This window comes from Augochlora pura, chromosome 11 (genome assembly GCF_028453695.1).
Source record: "Augochlora pura isolate Apur16 chromosome 11, APUR_v2.2.1, whole genome shotgun sequence".
NCBI classification, from domain to species: domain Eukaryota; kingdom Metazoa; phylum Arthropoda; class Insecta; order Hymenoptera; family Halictidae; genus Augochlora; species Augochlora pura.
The window spans coordinates 6699850-6720841 of NC_135782.1; the positions used below are offsets into that span (position 1 = coordinate 6699850).

Below are 20992 nucleotides of genomic sequence, written 5' to 3' on the forward strand. Positions count from 1 at the left end.
GGAGTACAAGGGTTGCGTTAGTATTTGTGATGTACAAAAGGATAATGCTAATTGGAACGCTTAAAAGCAAGGAAGAAAAAAAGAAGGGAAACTAAATATCTCGAAACTTTGCGCGTTGGTGATTGGGAAGGTTTGTTGTCTTCGCGGGGATCAAAGTTAATTATACAAGTCTGAATGTCAAGCATTTTTTGAAGAATCGAACTGATTGAATTGAGACAGAACGATTAAATGTAACGCGGTGCAAGTTATTCTATTACACTAAATATTATTTACTAAAACAAAAATGAGTCATTGGAACTATGCACATAATTTAATATAACATAAAGCAACAAACTTTAGTTGAATACAACATTATGTGAACAAGGAGAAGTATTCTTGTACGACAATACTTGCACCTCTTTGCATGTAATCGTCTTTAACATAATCGAAAACGCAACAAATAATCATCGTACCAAGAAATCGTTATATTTACATTAATTCATTTGCTTTAATCATACGTTACATAATAATTTATAAAACATCATCCAAGTACACGTTGTCATTTTTTTGTACATGTCAATTCGTATTTATACTTTACGCATTTTCGCACGTTAGCAAGTGCGAACGATGTAAATTAAACTATTTATTTTATTGCAAACTTGTTGACGATTGCACTTATATAATAAGTATTTATGCAATAAATCATTCTTAAATTATTTGCTTTGTGTCTACTTTATTCATATTAATGCCCTCTTAAATATTCCACGTTTTGTTGTATAACATTTAATACAAAAAATAAATGCTTTCTCATTATATACTGACATTGTTACGATAACAATATATCTATTTGTAAAATAACAGATACTACATTTGTATAAAAATGTCTTATATAATACTGTAGATTGACAAGAATTTAAATAGCTACTTCTAAGGAAAACTGAACGTAAACGATTCATTCTTATGATATGTATATAAAAAGTATGAAAAATTAACAAAAATATTTGTGTAATAAATAAATTCTAATGATTGCATCAGATACGAGTTCCATATAATAAAGATTATATCAGGTAATCCTTACTTATCAAGTCTTATAGCGTATAATAAATACTCTTGTATAAAAATGGTCCTCTATCTGTTAATATCAATTACCTCTATCTAGCACAATTGTTTAACTAGCCTTAAAGTAAACAAATTTTGTTATGCATGAACACATTATTTAAATTAACTTGGTCTCGCACCTATGAACGTAATACCCTTCTTCCGATGACCAAATAGCCGTAAATCCAGTTTTAATACTACAATGCCTTTCTCAACTTCATGTAAACGAATCCGTTTTTGGATTGGACCACACGAATCTCTGCTATCTCTCATGATATCTGCAACCCTAATCTCTGCTCGACCCAAAAATTCTGTAAAGGGTATTAATTAATGTATTGCTTTTTATATTCTATCACGTATACTTTCTTAATTATTCTTATCAATTATTTATGAATTTAGTTTTACCATCAGGACTGTAATAGCCTTTATCAAATACAGTTATACATAGAGTATCTTCAAGCACATCCTTTACTTGGAATTGCATTGATGCATCCCATAGAGGACAATCTGTTCCTGATACAACACCCGTTCTCTCTTCTTGTGAACCCATACTAACTTTGCAGAATGTACTGCATTTTCCTGAGGATATTATGTCATTAAGTTTTCTTCAAATTTATTTTATTTACAATGTTAATGTAAAAAATTAAGTCTTGTCGTGTACAACAAGCATAGCTCTATTATTACGTTCACAGACAGTGTATTATGTATTGCAATTTTATTACATTCATTAATTTTATATTACTAAAGTGGTATTATCTATGATTTCACTACAAATTACAGTGCATTGGAGTTAACTTTAAATGTTGCAGAAATAGAAAAGCAAGTTATTTCAACACACCTCAATTGTTAAATTGCAAACTACACGCAAGCAGAATATTTTACCTTTTTTGGATATCATAATATCTTCAGCTTCTACAACTACTAACGAAAGTTTACCCTGAGGTGGTCTCCTGCGAACTATAATCATGCCAGGTATTTGTTAGTAAAAAGTAAATCATGCAGTTAGATGGTGATGGGATGATTATAGAAATTTTTAATGATATTTCTTCTGGTAGATGGGTCCATTCTTGTTCCTTTTGTTACATGCTTATAAAGAAAAGAATTAAGGAGACCAAACAGCTATAAGCAAGCAAGTAGTGCATACGCAAAGAAGGAACACCCTAAGCACACTCGTTGGCTTACCAGGTGTCGTCTTCAAATTGAAACCTTGCAGAACTGTAACGAGTATTCTGCCACACGCTCCAAATTGTGCCAACTCTGTTCATTTACACATAGTACGTATTACTATACCTCGAATTATTTATAACGAAGTACTGATAAATAATGAAACGTCCATTTTTCCACTCGAGATTAATTTGCATACAGATATTATTATGCAAGAACATATAAATCATACAATCGCAAACAAGAATATTTGTAAATGATATATTGTAACACTCACTTGATTTTTGTCTCTGTAAACGATTTTTTTCGTTTTCTAAGAACATTTTTCTTGCCTCCGTGATTCTTCTAGTCCATAAAGAACATTCACCTGGGGATGGGGCTAATAATATTATTGGCTTCTTCTGGTCTCTCAATCTGAGCATTTTCGTTGAGTTTTCTGTACTCTCACCCCAGCTTAAACTATTAACGCTTCCATTTGTGTCTGAGTCTCCTAAGAATGACAATTCATTTAAAAATATTGGCTGTAAAATAAAAACATTTCAGTTAACACGTACATATTGTTAAAACATTATTGATGACGGTATTTAGTACCTTTCTATACATCTTGAACTTCTGATGCTCGTTTCTTTCAAATGAGAATTGCTGACCACTGGGAAAAGATTTTTTGGGAAGAGTTGGTTGAGCAAACAATAAAAAGTCGTTTGTGAGAAATCCAACAAGTTCCTTTCCACTTTTCGCCTAACACGTATATATTTGTCAAATAAATTTCCTTCATTTAAAAATACATATCTTCTGCTTTACACTACCTTATGAAGGATGCCAAAGTGTAGAAGCTTTCGTGGACCTAAGGAATTAGTTATAGAATTAAAGATAAGTTGTTCCTCAAGACCGTCGCAAGCCACATGCGTTTGTAACCATTCTAATCTATCACTGTTCTCTTTTTCTCTAACTCCCTCGTTCACCTGAGTACAAAATTCTTCTGCCTTAGCCAATGCTTCTTGAAGATACTGTCTGTCAGGGTGATTCGCTGCAGTGTGTTCTAAAATCTAAAATAATTACGTTTAACATACAAGGCATGCCCCAACACATAATAAATATTTTGAAAGATGATTATATAAAGTAAAAGAATTTAAAATAAAATATTTAGTACAAGTAGTAAAGTGTCTTGTCTATAATATCTAATAGAAAATGAAAATCAATATAACAAAAAGATAGTTTACTTTGCCAATGATTAAAGGATACTTTGTTATCCTTTGCATAGGCTTGATTAAAAAAGAACTTAGAGGCATTCCTTTTGTTCGGGGATCTTGTTGGCAGGTGTGTGCCACTTCAACAAATTCTGGTACAGTTTCAGTCAATCGTTGAAGATATACGGCAGCAGATATTTGACAACTGCAGAATCTAATATAAGCTGACATTCTAGGTATCTAAAACACAGAACATATGCTATTAGAAGTACAAAATTGTAACATAAAAATTAAAACTGCTTACATTTTCACATAGGATATCACCGATCATTCTTACAACTCCTCCTTCGCTATTATCTCGTCGTATCCTCAGTGTTCTATAAAAAATATAAAAATTATTATATCAAAAATTATTATTAACTTCATGATTTGCTAAAAAAACACTACCTTAAGAAATTGTCGTTGCAGGCAATGATATCTCTCCAATTAACAAATATTTTGTCCACTTCGTCCACAGTTAAAACTAAACTTTCAATAAGAGGTTTCTCAAACACCTGCAAACAGACTTAATTTATCATGCTATTTATTCAGATATAAATATGAATGTAAGAAATGAAATAATTTTTAAATACCTCATGAACAAGTCTCATATCTTCTATATAAGCTTGTTCAGTTGTAATAAGTTCTTTGATGTATTCTTGACGTTTTCTTTCAATTGCATCCAACCCAGACGTTAGGTCAGTTGTCATCTCATTTACTACACATAAAATGTATGAACAAATACTGTATAATAATGTATGAACAAATTGTTTATTGTACTTATATTACTCCTCGTTTTTAATTTATTATTATTAATCACGAAAAAGGAACTAATAAATAAATTATAGCATATTTTCAGTTAAAAAAAGAACGTATTCTCGGAATTTAACATAATAAAAAATTGTTATGTTTCGATTTGAAATAACATTGTTGATATTTAAGTTAGTATTTAGGTATTGCCAAATAATAGAGAGTCGTCGTAGACAACGATACTTTACAACGGACAGATACTTTATTTCAATCAGCAGTTTTGCGAACACGTTTGTATATGTATGGATATGTGTACATATGTATAAGAACGGCGTGTATATGCATACGTGTAAAGATCCAGAGTATATTCACATGAAATGTGAACAAAAATCTGATAATAAATACACAACGATCTGAACTTGTTCTCACACTCGTACAGTGTTCCTTCACTCACGAGTACATCACACACAATTGAGATTCATAATGAGATTCGACATTACAACAAACAAACAATATTGATATTTTTGCAAATAGTAACAATCTTAAGGATTAGCACTACACAAGTATTTTGTCTAAGTGTAACCAGTTGCATAACTTGCTTTACACAATTATCAACATGTTTAGATAAAGATTACAAGATTACAGGCGCATCTAGAATATTTAATATTAAGCACACAATGTTTTTCATATGACCAGGCATATTTATACACCTTTCTTGCAAAGACTCATATAGAACGTGTAAAAGGATCAACCAGTGTATAAATATGCTGGTCTACTGTGCGCTTGGTTCTTGCAGTTATTCGAAACTAGTTATTCCATCAAGTTCCTGATACAGTAAATGGAATGAAATCTAAGTGAACATAAAAACGTTCACTAATTTAATTGTTCTACTAAATACAGTTAACGATTTTGATCGAAGATTTAAAATTATAAAACAATAGAGTATTAAAATAATTTACAGTTTCATCCACCATACTCATTGATTTTAACAGAAACAATAAATTAGATCGACAATAATTCTATAAAACAATAACACAAGATTTAAGTATCTCAACATCGAGACTTACTATATTATGTCCATAAAGATAAATAATAAAGGTAAAAGAAAATCTGCCATTAAATATAACATGACAAGATACACTACATATACATGATTATAAACTATCATATTCAGGAATAAATTGATGGAAAAACTGGCTTACGATAATGTAACATTACTTAACAAATCATTCCCACCAGTGGTAATAATAATTATCTATACCTTTATGATTGTTATTACTGATATTTTAATGATGATTTAGGCTCTATAATAGAAGGCTGCGAAGAAGGAGCACATCATCTCTTTCATTGTGTATTACTTAGACGAATTAAAGAGAAACAAATAATAACTATGTATAGAATAAATAAATAGGAACAACAGATTTGGTTAAACACGTTGAATTTAAAAGAGAATAATGATTCTCTTAGCTAATTCTAGGCATATTATCTCTTTTTTAACTGCTATGTTTACAATAAAATTTTGAATTTAAACAGAAAACTATATTAAACTTCATAATCGATCAATATTTCGAGACCGAATGAGCATTGTTTATATGATATAACATTCTTCTCATCTGTCCGCATGGTGAAATGAAATTTCGACCAGAATATTCAGCTAGTGATTCAACAACTCCTTCTCCCTTTACATTGAAGGCAAGCAGAAAAATGATGCTCATATGCTCATACTTTAAATTGCTATGAAACCTTTGCACTAGGCCTTGGCGCAGTAGAGTAACTGTGCAAACCATCCGTATTGCGCACCAAATGATATGCTATGCTGCTTATATAAAAAAAGGAAGGGCAGTATTAAAGATTTTTTAATGTTAACATTTTCTACAAAGGGCACTGGTTACCAAGAGCCGGAATAATTATTAACAACCAGCATAACTATCTTTCTAACTGGCCTAACACTTTAAGCCCGACATCAGTGACTTTTAAAAACAATTTATTTTTATTACAGAGATAGCTTTTTCGTACGTTTTTATTTACACATAAAGCCGCTCAAATGTTTTTAAACCTATAGACTAGTGTGAATGTTTTACAGATACATAGTTAAATATTTATTGTCATTGCTTCTAGTAAAAAGTACTTCCATTTACTACAGATCTATCATCAAATATAACAGCTTTTTTTTTTACTAAAATTATTTATTAAATTTGTTATAAAACAAAAAAAAAACAAAATTATTTATTTAAAAAATGAAGTTTCGGGCTAAAAGTGCTAGTACGAATGAAAGCTGCAGTTAACTTGTTCTAAAAATAGAATGTTTCAAACGAATTTACACTTCATTAAAATATTAAGCATTGATGGTACTAGATATTATTCTAAGTAGACAAAGAAATCATATTTGCCTCGACTTTGGAGTTTTTGGATCAAAGTAGAGGGTTGAGGTAGAATTTGGTGCACATGTCAGGTGGTCGTAATGATATTTACGATATAACTTTTTTTTCATTTCCATTTTAAATATTTAGCGCTCTTGTATACGCATAGGTTTATAAATACTGCACAATAATATCCGCATTGAAACCGTACATAGAGGTTCAATAGCTTTAAGTATAATGGTCGATGAGACGCATGGTAACAATTTTAATGACAATGAAAACAAAGGAACGAGTAGGATCCCGTACCAGAGGGAAAAGGCTTGCATGTAATTCAATGTAATATAGAAATGAAGAACCAGCCCTGAGTCTTTCTCTCTTTTTTTTTCTCTCATTTCTATGCTCACTGTCTCCGGCGACGAGACTTGTCGGTTGCAACACGTTGTGCTGAGCGTAGAGTCTGCTATCATTCTTATTGCACTTCTGATGTTTTTATTTTAGCCTGCAATGTTGCGGTGCTGCTCTGCTATCCTTTATGCTGCATGTTAAGCAGAGGCGAAAGATAACAATTAGTAAAAAGGATTTGTTGACTCAAGAAATCGTATCAAATGAAAGTTTGAATTGCTTGAAGTAGCTATTTCATTTTGTAATAGTAGCAATACAACAGACTAGTTCTCAAATATTTTGCAAAAGCAAATGAATGATAAATAATATAGTACGGTTACAAATAATTTAAATGTTATTAACGCTAATTACACTTACTGTTAATGTAAAATAAAACTTGTACGAATTGTTATCAAGATAATTGATACAGAAACTGTGATTTATAAGCTGCTAAAGCAAATATAAACATTGAAAATAATAATATTACGTATCTTTCTTAGCAGAAATGTGTAACAAAATATAAAATAAATATATTTTTCTATTGAATATGTGTAATAGAATAAATGAATAATTGCTTTATGATAGAACGAAACAGCTACCTCAAACGGACAGACGGACGGACAGGCAGGCATGCAGGCAGACAGGCAGGCTGTATGATAGAGAAAGTATTCTGCTCTATAATAATTTATACCTCAAACTATCAATAATGAAGAGATCAGAAATGAAGTAAAAATTACTGTACATTGAACATGTACCATTTTTCCAAGCCAATGTGCTAATTATAATGCAGCCATATCAGAGCAGGAAGCACACACAACACCTGTTGTGACTAATAAACTCTAAAGAACGCATTGTGTTTATACAACTATCACCAATCTTGACATAGTAATTCTTATGTATCATAGCAGTAGTCAAGGTTTACATTCAGCGTAAGAACTGAAAGCTTTACAGTTCAATGTGTTTGGTAACAATACTCCTAATTATGCCTGTAATCTATAAGTTCCTTAAATAAAAAAGCAACTATTCGGATACGAATACTATAAATACGAGTAATATGTTTATAATCACATTAAGGCGAGTATGGAATGCGATACATTTAACTAATACTATAATAGTTTTGTCATATATGTATTAGAAAATTATTATTTATCAAGTCTTATTAAACGACCGTCGTAAAAAATAAGAAATTATACAATCAACATTTTTATTTATACAATGTCAATTGTCATCAACATTGTCAAATACTGATCAAAATTAAACCTGACGGTCGTCCGTCTATCCGTATACCACAGATGAAAACTATGCTACAATAATTGTTTCGTGGTTTCATACAACTTTCATGGTACTACTTTGCTACACACAATCGATGAAAACATGATTTATTAACCATTTATGATGGACAGAAATATAAGCATACTTCTTTGGAGACAAATTCTCTGTCAAATTCTGAATTTTTAATATACTACTATGCAACAAAATGGAATACTTACACATTGGAGATACATAATTACTGGGGAATACACCGGATACTCCATTTAGTTCGCCTTTCCACCACTGCTCCTCATCTTTTGCAGTTACGACTATAACATCGCCTTTCTCGAAGCTTAACTCGTCTTCATTTTGCGCTTGGTATGGATATAATGCCATAACGCGCTCTAAAAAGAAAATAGGGAGAAACTTTAATATCTTATACACATTATAAAACAGGTACAATTAAATATATTTTTTCGAGACCAGAGAGGAAACCTTACCAGCATTTGGATCAGTAGGAGAATCTTGATAACCATGGGAAACTGGTGTACTTCGATTGCTACTACTAGTCAAAGGCTTAACATAAGATGCTGGGAACCAACCAATTTGTCTTTTTTTACCACGAGCCTATAAAAGTATAGTATTTAACACCGTGATTATTAAAATTTCAGGTGTTATTTGACAAGTACAATTAATAAGGCATTGTCGAACCTGTAACTCGCCTTCCCACCATCCGCTGTCCGTCTTCTTACGTATCATTATCAATGCTCCTTTCTGTAAATCTAATTGCTCAGCACTAGTAGCTTGATACGGTGCAATAACTTGTACAATTTCAGGTTTCCTTCCTCGCTGTAGTGGGAAAAACATATACTTTAAAACATTTAATTTTATTTGCTTATTAATATTTTCTATATCCAATTGTATATTAAAAGTAAGGGAAGCTTTTTACAAAGCTATGTTTTTAAGAGATAGAGTACCTTAACATACTGCAGTAGCGGGATGCCGGCAATGAGGACAAAACGGAAAGCAATTTAAATTTATCGAATAACAAATACTACACAATTTTAAAATACACATACACAAGCTATAGACCTATTAATTACCTGCTGTGCTGCCATAGCTGTAAAGTCTGGTAATTCTGCTCTATCTTCTGCAGCTGCTCTTTCATCTTCTAGCTGTTCAGCAGTTTTTTCCTCTTTCTAAACATGGATATAGCGTATCTAGCTTACTGTACGTTTTGCAATCTAATGAGCTTATGTATACGCACAAAGTCATATTAGGATATACATTGATATTATACAATACAAGATAGCAAATATACTTCTCGACATGGGAGTATACGAAATGAGAATTTGAAAATAAATATTACAAACCAGTGCTACATGGCTAGGTGTCGTTATCTCTGCGGTCGGCTCAGTCGTTGCAATTGCTGCAGTCACTTCAGTAGGTGCAGAGACATCCTGATTAATGTTACACATGATGTTAAAGTCAAAGAACTCACTACGTATTAGGAGTATTAATAAAATCAAAATTTCAAATATAATGAAGAATCGCATCTGTTAAAATAGTAATAGAAATAGAAAATGATTGCACCTGCTCTGGAGCATCGCATTTTTCTACGTAATTAGCAGGGAAAATTCCACTTCTATCTTCTACATTTCCTGTCCACCAGTCACCCTCCTTCTTAGTGACCAATATAACTTCTCCCTGATTAAATGTCAGATCTCCAGGTTCGGCAGAGGTGTAAGGATATAGAGCCATATAATATTCGTTGAGACCGTCAACCACTGCAGCTTGATTAGCACTAATTTCTTTAGCATATGACTTGGGAAACCAACCGCTGATTCCAATACTAGATGTACCATACCACCAATCGCCCTAATTAAGTAGATAATAATTTATACAATTTAATGCTTCGACTGACTTGAAGAATTATAATTTCTAATGTAGTACTTATAAACTGCAAGATTACCTGTTGTTCAATGACTGTAATAGTATCTCCTTTTTCAAAATTGAGATGTTGCTCTGTTGTAGGTCGATATTGAAAGAGAGCTGTTGCTTGGATATCACAGGCTGTGCCCAATCCAAGAGTAGGAATAACAGGGTCAACACTAGGTGGTTCTCCACCTAATGAACCAGCGTCGGATACATTCTCAGGAACTTCAGCTATTCCTCTGCGATTAATAAAAATAAAAGAATGTAATTTAAGTGATTTAATAATTTGTATATTTTGTATTTCACTAACTCTAAAGTTCTTTTTTCCACACTGTCTTGTTGTACAAAAGCGATGTCGTTTTCTGGTACAGCATCCACCCGTTCAACATAAGACTCAGGAAACCATCCAATGTGACCGCGAATTTCACCGGCTATCCAACCTGATTCGGCATTTTGAACAGGCGGTACCTAATTTATATATCAATTAATAGTTTGTTTTATATTTCAATGTACAATATCTACATGCTTTGAGAACAGTTACCAAAATAATATCTCCAGGTTGAAATGATATCTCATCTTGATTTCTGGCTACGAATTCATAGAGAGCTCTATATTTCATGACTCCTGGAGTAGCTTCTTCTACAGTTGTAGCAGTGGTTGTATCACTAACAGGCCAAGCATTATCATTAGCTGGTTCAACGTTGTCATTCCAACCACTATCACCCCAAGCAGATGTATAATCGGTTGGAGCACCAGTACCAGCATTAGCTCTAAGTTCTAAGACCTTCAATTTTTTTTCTTCAAACGAAACATAAAGACTCTTGCAGTCGGTAGCTAGATTTTGTATCTGTGTCTTAATATCTTGAAGTTGGCCATTATTATTTTCTATATCAGCCATTTTTGCTTCAATCTGTCAATATAAATGTTGTACTTGAAAATTACTGTACATTAAACGTAGGTTTATCAAGATCTATTTATATATACCTGTTCCTGCAAATCAGCAATTTTATCCTTCATTTGTTTAAGAGCAATCTGTTTATTGTTGTCTAATGCCATTTTAATAGCTTCTTGTCCAGCTGATGCCATGCTTGCATTTAATATGTTTTTCGCTTCGATACGAGCTCTTTCTTGACTCAAAACTAGTAATCTTTGGTTGTGCTCGCGAAGTTTATTCTTTAAAGCAGCCATCTCTTGTAACTGCGCATCACGAGTTGACCGCATTCCATCAATAGTCGTTTTAACACCAGAAACACCCACTCTGGTGTCACAAATTTTTTGCGATAATTCCTTTATTTTGTCATTCTGTATAAACAAAATGATAAATTATGACATCTGCATTATATGAACAGAATTTATTTTATTGATAACTTATTCAATACTTACAAGTGTTCCAAGTTCAATAGTTAATGTTTGATTCTTTGCTTTCAATTTAAGGAGTACATCCTGTTCTTTTTGCCTTTGAGCCTGCAGTTCTTGTGATTTTTGATTCTCCCATTCTAATTGCCTCTGCCTTTCCATTTCTCTGAAAAATTAAATTAACTTATTAGAATCCGTTAAAAATTTAAAAAATAAAAATGTTCAACTTACTTCCGTGCTGCTTCTCTTTGTTCCTGTGCTCTTTTTCGTTGTTCTTCCTTTTCCTGTTCAATTTCTTTTTGTCTCTGCATTTGTTTTTCAATTTCTGCTTGTCTACGCCTTTCTTGTTCTAACCTATTATATTATTCTTATTAATATGAGGAACAAAGAGCCAAGATAAAATTCACTTACCTAATTTTTTCTTGTTTTTCTGCTTCTTCTCTTTCTTTTCTTTCGCGTTCTTCTTGTTCTTTTCGCTGAATTTCTAACAATGCTTTGCGTCTACGTTCCAATTCTGCTTGACCCTTTTCAAAGTTTTCTTTACGTTTATCTTCAAAGGACGTCTTTAAAAAGAGTCTTGAATAAATATATGACATAAAAAGTATCTGCTGAGATTCAAGATTATAAAAATAAATTTTACCTGTGGCATACCGGCTAATGGGTCAATATTTTCTGTTCCACCCTGTGAAAGTGTTAAACTACTTTGCCGTTGACGTCTGAATGCAGGTGGAATTAGTTCTATTGGAAGCGTAGTGGGTATCTTTTCACCAACCTTGGCAATATCACATAAATGCATTGCTAACACGAATTCGTCACAGCTTAAACGACCATCCAAATCCATATCGGCAAGCGTCCTAATAAAGCAAACGTATTCTACAAAACTGCTAAGAATCATTACTGTAATGATTCCTGTTGAATATATATGACTGAGCACCATACCATATGTCTGCCAATTTTGGTTGTGGCAATTGTGACTGCACCATAATATTTCTAGCTTGTGGACCAGATAAGAAACCAGTCCGTGTTCTATCCCAAGTATTGAACAGTTGAGTATACTTTAATTTTGTTTGATGTGGTACAGCCCATTCTATAGATTGTGGTGAGCCCACTGAATGTTGACTGTGTTGGCTATGCTGACTATGCTGGCTATGTTGTGAATCAACCGAACCCACTCTATCTATACTTGGCGGGCGTGCTGTTGTACTTAATGGTGTGCTTGTGGATACTGGAGTCTGAGCAATTACACCGTTCACTAATGTGCCGGTTGCCGCAGTTGATGAGACTAGGGGTAAACCTACAACTGGAGGGGTTGACACTACACCAGTTCCTAGAAAAGTATATAACTATTGGTACATCAGTTAAATATTTATAATTAACATTGCTAATTCTATTGAAGGCATGGAGATTTTACAGTAACGATTAACTCTTTGCCTTACAATTTCAACTAAGACCGTATATATTATTATTAAGACCAAACTTTCTGATGTGATGGGAGATAAACATTTTATCATACAACTATTTGATTCGAAATCCGCATTGTGAACTTCCCTTAATATTGTAAGGTGAAGAGTTTAATAAAAGTTAATTGAAAACATTTTAAAGTTTATATACCACTAGGCATTGGTGCGACGGACGATACAATAGCTGGACCACCAATTGGAGCAGTCATAGCAGTACATAGTGGTTGCATTGGCATCGTTTGACCCATTCCGAAAGCCGCAATTGGTGTTGGATTTGTATTCAAAGGAGCGATCGGAGCTACGGCTGGCATACCTGTTTAATTAAGATTAAAATTAATTTTTATTATATAATTATTTAAAAGATTATATATTAATACTAATCTTTGTTACAAAATGGTTCAGCTTTACAAAATTTTATAAACTTTGGAGTTAGTGACTTTAAAAAATATGACTCTTGTCTACGCAAATCAGTAAAGGATAATACATACAGTTAATATCTTACCCTAACAGATTACGAATTTAGTAGCTTTTTCTATAAAAGTAGTGTTACTGAACAATTAGTCCTACACTATAGAATATACACTACCAAGGATTATATTTACTGGAATTTCATATTAGAAAAGAGAAACTGTAAGACTTTTATAAGAATTATAAACAAAAATAACAATTTTGTTATTAGTGAACAAAGAAATCATAGAAATTAATATAATTATACTTCCTACAACACACAATGTGTTATTGTAATTTAAAATACCTGGTAAATCAAAATCAAGGAAATCTGTAAACAAGGAAGTAAAGTATCATTGAGAACTCAATATACTATTTTTTTCCAATCTGCACGAATAGTGAAAATATATAAAACGTAAAGAAAATGAAAACTGACTTAAATGTTAAAAATAAACAGACTTTACCTATTGCAGAAGTGGCTTGTATTTGCTGAACTGGAGGAACCACTTGCATAGCAGACACAGGTGGCACTTTCACTGGAGACATTCCAGCTGTCACTGGACTATTGGGGAATGATGGTGGTGCAGGTTTTGGTGGAGGACCAGTAGTAGCAGGTACAAAGTTTGCCCCTGAAATGATACAATGTCAACTACCCATTCGCGTAATATTATTCTATATTAACTGCAAAACGTTCAATACAATCAGATACTGTAAAGAAAATATAGGATATTAGCAAATAAAATAATAATTTACAAAATAAATGTAATAAATTGGCAACTAAAATTATTACAATACATTGCAATAAATAGAAAATTTAAGCATAATGTATACATCATGTATATAATCTGCAGGGATGATTTCTTAACAGAAAGTGTATGATGTCGTGATGTATGACATAAAAAGGAATCATTTCTCTACCTGAGCATGTAAATCTAGAAATATGGGGGAATCTAATGTCTAAGTTCACATGCGTTATTATCTATTCCGTTTTTAAAGAAATAGTATCTATTTTCTTCAAACTTCCTTTATTCCTTGAGAACATACCAATGTTTGTGGGTGGTGCAGGTCTTTGAGGAGGACCACCACCAGGGGTAGTAGTAGCGGAAGTGGTAGTAGTAGTAGTGGTAGTACTTGAAGAAGGCACGATTCCTTTTTTTTTTGCAGCACAAATATTATATCATTGTATAAATGTTGTATAGGTGTAAGTAGCAGATAAAAAAATCAGCAGAGTAAAATGTATATAATATGCACGGTTAATAAAACAAAGCCATTGTGACACTCACAATATAAAATCACATATTTTAAAATTAAAACATTTACATACAGAAGCAAAATGTTCATTTTGACAATAAATCCATGTATAATATATGCCAATAACTCCTTAGAAATATACGCAGACAGAAGGAATGACAATATAAGTTTAATGATATGTGTTTGTGTTCCTACATATGTGGCAATTATGTTATGCATAACATGTAATAGCACTGCATAATAAAATATAATACAATACTCATATTAAAATATATGTGTATTGACTGGTCATTCTTATTTACAATTAAAAATTTGTAATGTTATTAGTGTTCAGCTTTATTATACATTACATTAAACATGATATACTAGAAATAATTAAATTATAGAAATATATTTCTCATGCAAAACTGAACTTCTGCATTCAAAGTTTTACAGCATACATCACAGTAGTATATTATTTCATACTGTCAATTATGTCATATCAGTAAAACAAAAGAGAGTCATAACGTTTTGAAAAACTTCAAAGAAAAAATTTAAGAGAAGAAGACCCAGATATAATCATTCATATGCAAACATCCAATTCTTATAACATACCCACAGAGGGTGGTGCAGGTCGAGCGGGTGGCTTTGACGATGTGTGAGTTGTGGCATGTGTAGTGGCAGCCAGATTCTGTCTACTTTGTCGTGATGCTGTGTAGTATGATGCATAAGTAAAATAATGCTAAATAATGCTGCTCATTAGTTAAGATGTTTTTCATTTAAGAAAACCATACTAAGTATTGGTATGAATTTAAGTAGATATCAATAATGATAGAAAATACTGCTCATTTCAATTTTTGAGACTGAAATATTTACTTGTTATGCAATATAAACTGTAAAATCAGCTAACACACGATATTGTATCTGTTGTGAAATATAATACTTATCATTGGTGTAAGGAGTCTAGTGAACCCTATGAAAATCCATACTTTGACAATGTACACTCATTTTTTAAATTCTTTTTAATGATTCGGATAAAAATGTGTGAAATAAACTACCTGGTAAGGTCATAGGTGAAGCAGGCCTAATTTGATGTCCAGGTAGTGGTCCATTTGACGGCGGTGGACCTATTAGAGGACGTGGAACTGATCCAGCCATGGGCATCCCACCAATTAAAGGTTGTACTGTTACTGGAGGGGGTCCAGTTAAATTCACTAAAGAAGTAACATTATTGTGCGGGGGTATACTGGCAGCTCCATTGGTTAAGTTTGTTACACCAGTGTCACCTAAACACAGATGAAAAGATTGAAATATTCAATGCTCATTTAAAGCAATTCTTTTTATTGTATATACTTACTAATAGAAAGCGCCTTTAAACTCTGCACTAGAATTGGTGGCAATGCATCTGGGATCTCATAGCCACGTAATTTTAAAGTAATTAATTTACAAGCAATACTAAACTCATTTATATCCAGTTTGCCATCTGAGTCCGTGTCTGACAAAGACCTACATATAAATGGTCACATTAAACACATGATAATATTATCATGTTGTCTGGAATTTAATTCCATATTTCCATGAGTAACATATTTCAATGAATCAAGAAATCACATTAAATGAGCAAGATATAATGTTATAGCAGGCTATTGCTGCTGGTATTAATGAAAAGCAATGTCAACAATATTCTCTGAAGATCTATATTAAAAATCAGAGTGGCAACACTATTTAACATTAAGTACAAAATAAATATTTTAAAGTATAAATATTACATTATGAGAATAATATAATGTTTTATTATAGTCATCATGAATATAAAGCTAAGGAAATCACAATTAACTTCCAGATCACTTGGTACTTAACATTAAATGTCAAAGCATTCTAACAACGAGAAAACACAATACCATATTTTCCCAAGGACTAGAGGCTGAAGTTGAGATTTAAGCAAAAACTCCTTTGCCTGTCCTCCAGTGACAACACCATTAATTGGTTTTAAAGAGTCAAATTGTTCTTTATACTTTGCACGTTCCCTGGGTTGAATCACCCAAGGATCCATACCTAAAAAATGGTGACTTTCTAATTTTTTCCATGATACTCCATTAAAATGATTTTTTTGAATGAAACCACTAATGTTTAGTACACAATTCGCTATTTCATGAACAACACATGCCAAATGGAAGATCAACGACTGTTTTCGTTGTTTCCCTACAGATAATTGCTGTCAACATGACAGATCAACCAAAAGATGATTGTCAACTCCAAATTCCGAGAAAAGAAGAGATTTACCTGGTGTTTGAGGGGTGGCCATCTCTATTCACCCGTAGGTGACCACCGAGCTGAATCTGCAAGGAAAGAAAACTAATAACTTTCACGGAAACATTATCTCCGGAAACTCGGTAGGGATATGTGGCGATTTCAAGGTTAGGTCACGGTGATCGATCCTGTCAGGAATGACTCGAGATATACCTCACGAGAGAAGAATTGTCGAAACGCTATCAATTCAGCGTGGATTCAATCACGAATAAATCCAATTAACCAAATAAGAGCGGGGTCATGAACTTGAAGATTGATCGGGGCCCTAACGCACACGTATAAGAGCAGCAATTTTTCTCACACCAATATATACGAACATACGACAGTGAGCCGCTTCCTTCACTCGCAAACCCTTCTACAACTTTACTGAATAAAATTCATGATTACGTATCGCGACGTTAGCGATCTTCCTCCCGAACAACGAATTCGTAGAATTTCAGAACTCTACCGACGATACGCGGGTCGGCCCACATTGACTGACGTACATACGTCACTTTCACGACCTCGGCTATTTCCGGAAGTCTTCGGTTGGAATCGATAGCTAAGCCGAAACCGTTTCGTTGATCTTCGGCAGAGATCGCCCCTTCCGCAACCCCTTGGTTCAAATTTTCTTCTCTTTATCTAACACGATAATATGAAAATTATAATTGAAAAATTATTATAATTGAACATTGAACATGAATAAAAAAAACATTAAGAAACATAATATTTTTTCAATTCGTAACTTTGCCATGTACACAGTTGTTTATTAATGATTTTAAATAATCGCTTTACGTAAATGCTGATACCATATCAGAATATTTCAAAGTGTAGATACTGAACGAAGCGCATTTACATTTTCGACAAATGTAGAGTCTACATTATCGTTAAAAATGAAAATAAATGCACAAACAATGTAGCACAGCACGTGTATGTAAACGAAATAATTTTCAAATAGATAATCTCGGCCGAAAACGAAATTGAACACTGCTACACGAAACAATAAATACTTATATGAATTATCTATCGATTAATCGATATCAACGAAGTATAAATCTGTTATCGAAAGGTTCATCTTGAGATGCCACGTGCAACTGTAGGAACGTACCGCTTTTGTGTAACAATAAGAACTTCTATTGATTCGAACTCGAGTTCGGGTTAGGTGCCCGGCTACTTGAATACTTGGATGCTGTCCTATGCAGTCCTATGGTATCATGTTTAATCCGAATAGACTGCATAAAATCGAAGCATAAAAAGTTGTTGTCTATTTGATAGTACTTATTATGAGGTTATACTCACTTATCAATGTCTCATGCCTTCGTATATTACTCTGCTAATCGCACCACGTTTAAAAGTTTCAAGTATTTTCAAAAGATTGGTTTAAATAACTTTTACTGTAACAGAAAACACAGAAGAAGCAGTAATAAATACGATATCTAGGTACTCCTTCATCTTTAAGCAACCATAAAATACAACTTGATCGACCGGAAATACAATTACATTTAAAGTATCTTTTTTGATGGATACGAAACCAAGTTCAGGCAGGTGCTCAGATGGTCGAATGGACAGTGGTTCAGAAAGCGGTAATTTGTCGCAGAAATCTAATTTGCAACTTCAATTTTACGATGAAATTATTTTTGGAAAAATTATCAGCCTTGAGATATTCGAAATTTGGGTAAGTTTCCTTTTTCAAATAATTTTTTGGTCTGTAATATTACAATGACAAAATCATGAAATTTATAACAATTTAAACCTTAAGAAGAATGATAAAAAAATTGATCAGAAGTAATAGTCTGCAAAAACTGAAATGTCTAGTAGTGTAATTGATACGGTACTTACATAAATAACACAGTGACACCTAAGCAGCTCAAGCTCCCGCGTAATCTTGGTACCCGGTTTATCGGTGTTATTAATGACACTAGTGATGAGTAGTGCAAATTATACAAAATTACAAATGACCTGTGCTTCAAACGTCCTTGGTGGTATCTGTTTCGTGCTCACTATACATAGGTGCACACGACCTGGAAATTACAAAGCTCCATTTCATTGTCAGTTAAGCGCGTGCGAACGTCCGAACGGGAACACGTAATAGTGAACTACGAACAACACATATGGAAAGCGTTATCGAAAAATATGAAAACGATTGTTTCGTGGGGTGATCGAGGTTATCTGGTTTCGGTCTTTTTCGAAGTACTAAAAAGAATCGAGGGTTCATAGTTCATAAAGTGAAAGTGTAAGAAAGGTCTATGATCGAATGGTTCGTCATATTCCATAACGCATAGTGAACTGTTTCTTTTTTACATATTCTTGTCATATCAATACCATACCTCAAGAATTTAAATGTCCACATGTTTCTTGAAATTTGCATACGAAATTATAGTTAAAGGATGCAAAGGTGAAACGAAACTAGTGATTGTGTTACAAAATGACATGCTGCTCCAAGAAATACGCCCCAAAGTGAATGATGATCGATCGGAACGCGATTATTCATAATCGATGGCGGTGCAAACGGACCAATCGAGTTCCACTACATTAGTGATCTGGGTATGATTTTATAGTTTTTACCGAGTAATTGTTATAATAAAACTCAAAAAAATAATTATTAGATAATTATAATAAAAGTTTATATTGTTGATAAAGTAATAGAATCAAATCTACTTATTGAAAAATACAAAAGATATAGTTTCTAATAATTTTAAATTACTATAAATTAGAAACAAATAACAGTTTCTAAATTAGCACAATACTATTTATAGTTTTTGACAAGTTAAACATTTCGAAGCAATTTATCAACTTATAGATAAGATAATTTGAAATTTTAACGATTTCTAACCCCATTTTGCTTATCTTCTTGAAATAATTTTAAACTTCTTCTTTGTGCTACCATAATATTGTTATCTATATTGATATAGAATATACAACATAATTAGGTTGTGGTTGCGTTATCGTTGTCAAGCGATTACGTATCGTACGTATATTCAAAAAGCCTTAACGGTTCATCGTGAGTTAAGTATTTACGATTATTAGGAAAATTCAATAAAGAAGAAAGAATTCTTAATGTGTTGGTATGAAAATCTATGTTCAGCGTAAAGTAAGCCATTATTTAGATCCCGGGAAGTTAGCGATATAAGCTGCAACCACCTTATGCATACGACACGTTTGACGATCCTATCACAATGTTGTCGCACAACCCGTCACTAGTCCTATTCAGAACATGCACTGTTAATGCGAGGTGATTACGCGTTTGTCACTAGTCAATGCCAATCGTTTCAAGTAGAGCCGGTAGCGTTATATGTTCAACTCTCTGCGGTTCAACTCTTATAGCCGGAATTATAACCGCAAACCGACACTGTCGTCGCGCTAACCTACAAAAAAGAAAGGGTCAAACCACGTGTTCCGTGAACGCAATTGAATTTAAAACAACGACGTTTCTACATTAATTCCATATCTTGTATTGATCGTATTATGGGAATGAAGGGAGAAAGTATTGCACACTACGATTAAATTTGTTACAACTGATAAGGATAAAGAACACACCGCATTTCTATGCAGTATTTAGAAAACTAGAAGAACAATGTGCACTACGGTTTATCTTATGTGGCATTTGAAAATATTCATTTTCTACCAGGGCAATGATCTTTATCACGTTTACTTAATTCGTTTGCTCGAAACAACGAACGTTATAAAGTAGACGCAATCATGCATTTCACGCAATACTATCAAACGACATTGTCTGTATGAATCAATAATCATCTGCGTGAGCATGAAACAAGACAAGAGGTCAAGTGCAAATGCACATACAGAGTGTACATACATCGTAGTTCTTTATCTTCATTCATCTTAGTATGCATTGGAGATTTACAATTTTATTATTTGTCTTAGGTTTCAGGCTTCTTAAATATCTTTTAAAGAATAAATGAATAACGCAAAAAACAAGATGTTCCGAATTAATTTAGAAGAAAAATTGTTACTTGAATTTGCCCGTAAAGTATCTAATACAGACAGAATTGTAAATCTCTACTTATTATTATATAACATCTAAAACTTATAGAAGTCGACAAGACCA

At 32.9% G+C, this 20992-nt stretch overlaps 2 protein-coding genes across 12 annotated transcripts in view; one reads left to right on the forward strand and one right to left on the reverse strand.

Annotated features, from left to right (window-relative positions):
* Positions 1 to 453: 453 nt before the first annotated feature.
* Positions 454 to 20219, reverse strand: Dap160 (dynamin associated protein 160). 11 transcript variants are annotated; one of them, XM_078194803.1, is made up of 35 exons: positions 20068 to 20219; positions 18766 to 18947; positions 18226 to 18320; positions 16921 to 16976; positions 16539 to 16692; positions 15995 to 16143; positions 15696 to 15923; positions 14452 to 14556; positions 13872 to 14036; positions 13112 to 13273; positions 12440 to 12827; positions 12141 to 12354; positions 11912 to 12063; positions 11732 to 11854; positions 11528 to 11666; positions 11129 to 11446; positions 10686 to 11054; positions 10455 to 10612; positions 10182 to 10383; positions 9803 to 10087; positions 9583 to 9669; positions 9313 to 9408; positions 8921 to 9058; positions 8710 to 8836; positions 8449 to 8613; positions 4061 to 4185; positions 3876 to 3982; positions 3733 to 3805; positions 3462 to 3668; positions 3048 to 3287; positions 2833 to 2979; positions 2519 to 2762; positions 2260 to 2334; positions 1483 to 1656; positions 454 to 1388 (listed from the first exon to the last, which is right to left on the reverse strand). In XM_078194803.1, exons 4-35 carry the CDS (start codon positions 16940 to 16942, stop codon positions 1201 to 1203), a joined length of 5526 nt encoding a protein of 1841 aa, XP_078050929.1. In that variant the 5' UTR covers positions 16943 to 16976; positions 18226 to 18320; positions 18766 to 18947; positions 20068 to 20219; the 3' UTR covers positions 454 to 1200. The 11 variants fall into 11 exon arrangements, with proteins under 11 accessions (XP_078050929.1, XP_078050927.1, XP_078050928.1 ...); XM_078194801.1 differs by lacking the exons at positions 18766 to 18947; positions 20068 to 20219 and adding an exon at positions 18035 to 18158; XM_078194802.1 differs by lacking the exons at positions 18226 to 18320; positions 18766 to 18947; positions 20068 to 20219 and adding exons at positions 17433 to 17568; positions 18035 to 18135.
* Orct (Organic cation transporter) overlaps positions 18974 to 20992 on the forward strand; it is a 28303-nt gene continuing 26284 nt past the window's right edge. The window contains exon 1 of the mRNA XM_078194809.1: positions 18974 to 19470. The gene's annotated coding sequence lies outside the window, so the exon portion shown is untranslated. The remainder of the gene's footprint in view (positions 19471 to 20992) is intronic.

Excerpts from the sequence above, each read along its gene's own strand:
- Dap160 (XM_078194803.1), bottom strand. The coding sequence starts at position 16,942 with ATGGCCACCCCTCAAACACCAG. Across the intron at positions 11,447-11,527 it reads CTATTGAACTTGGAACACTT|AATGACAAAATAAAGGAATT; the intron begins GTAAGTATTGAA and ends TTGTTTATACAG. Across the intron at positions 10,088-10,181 it reads TTACAGTCATTGAACAACAG|GGCGATTGGTGGTATGGTAC; the intron begins GTAATCTTGCAG and ends CTACTTAATTAG.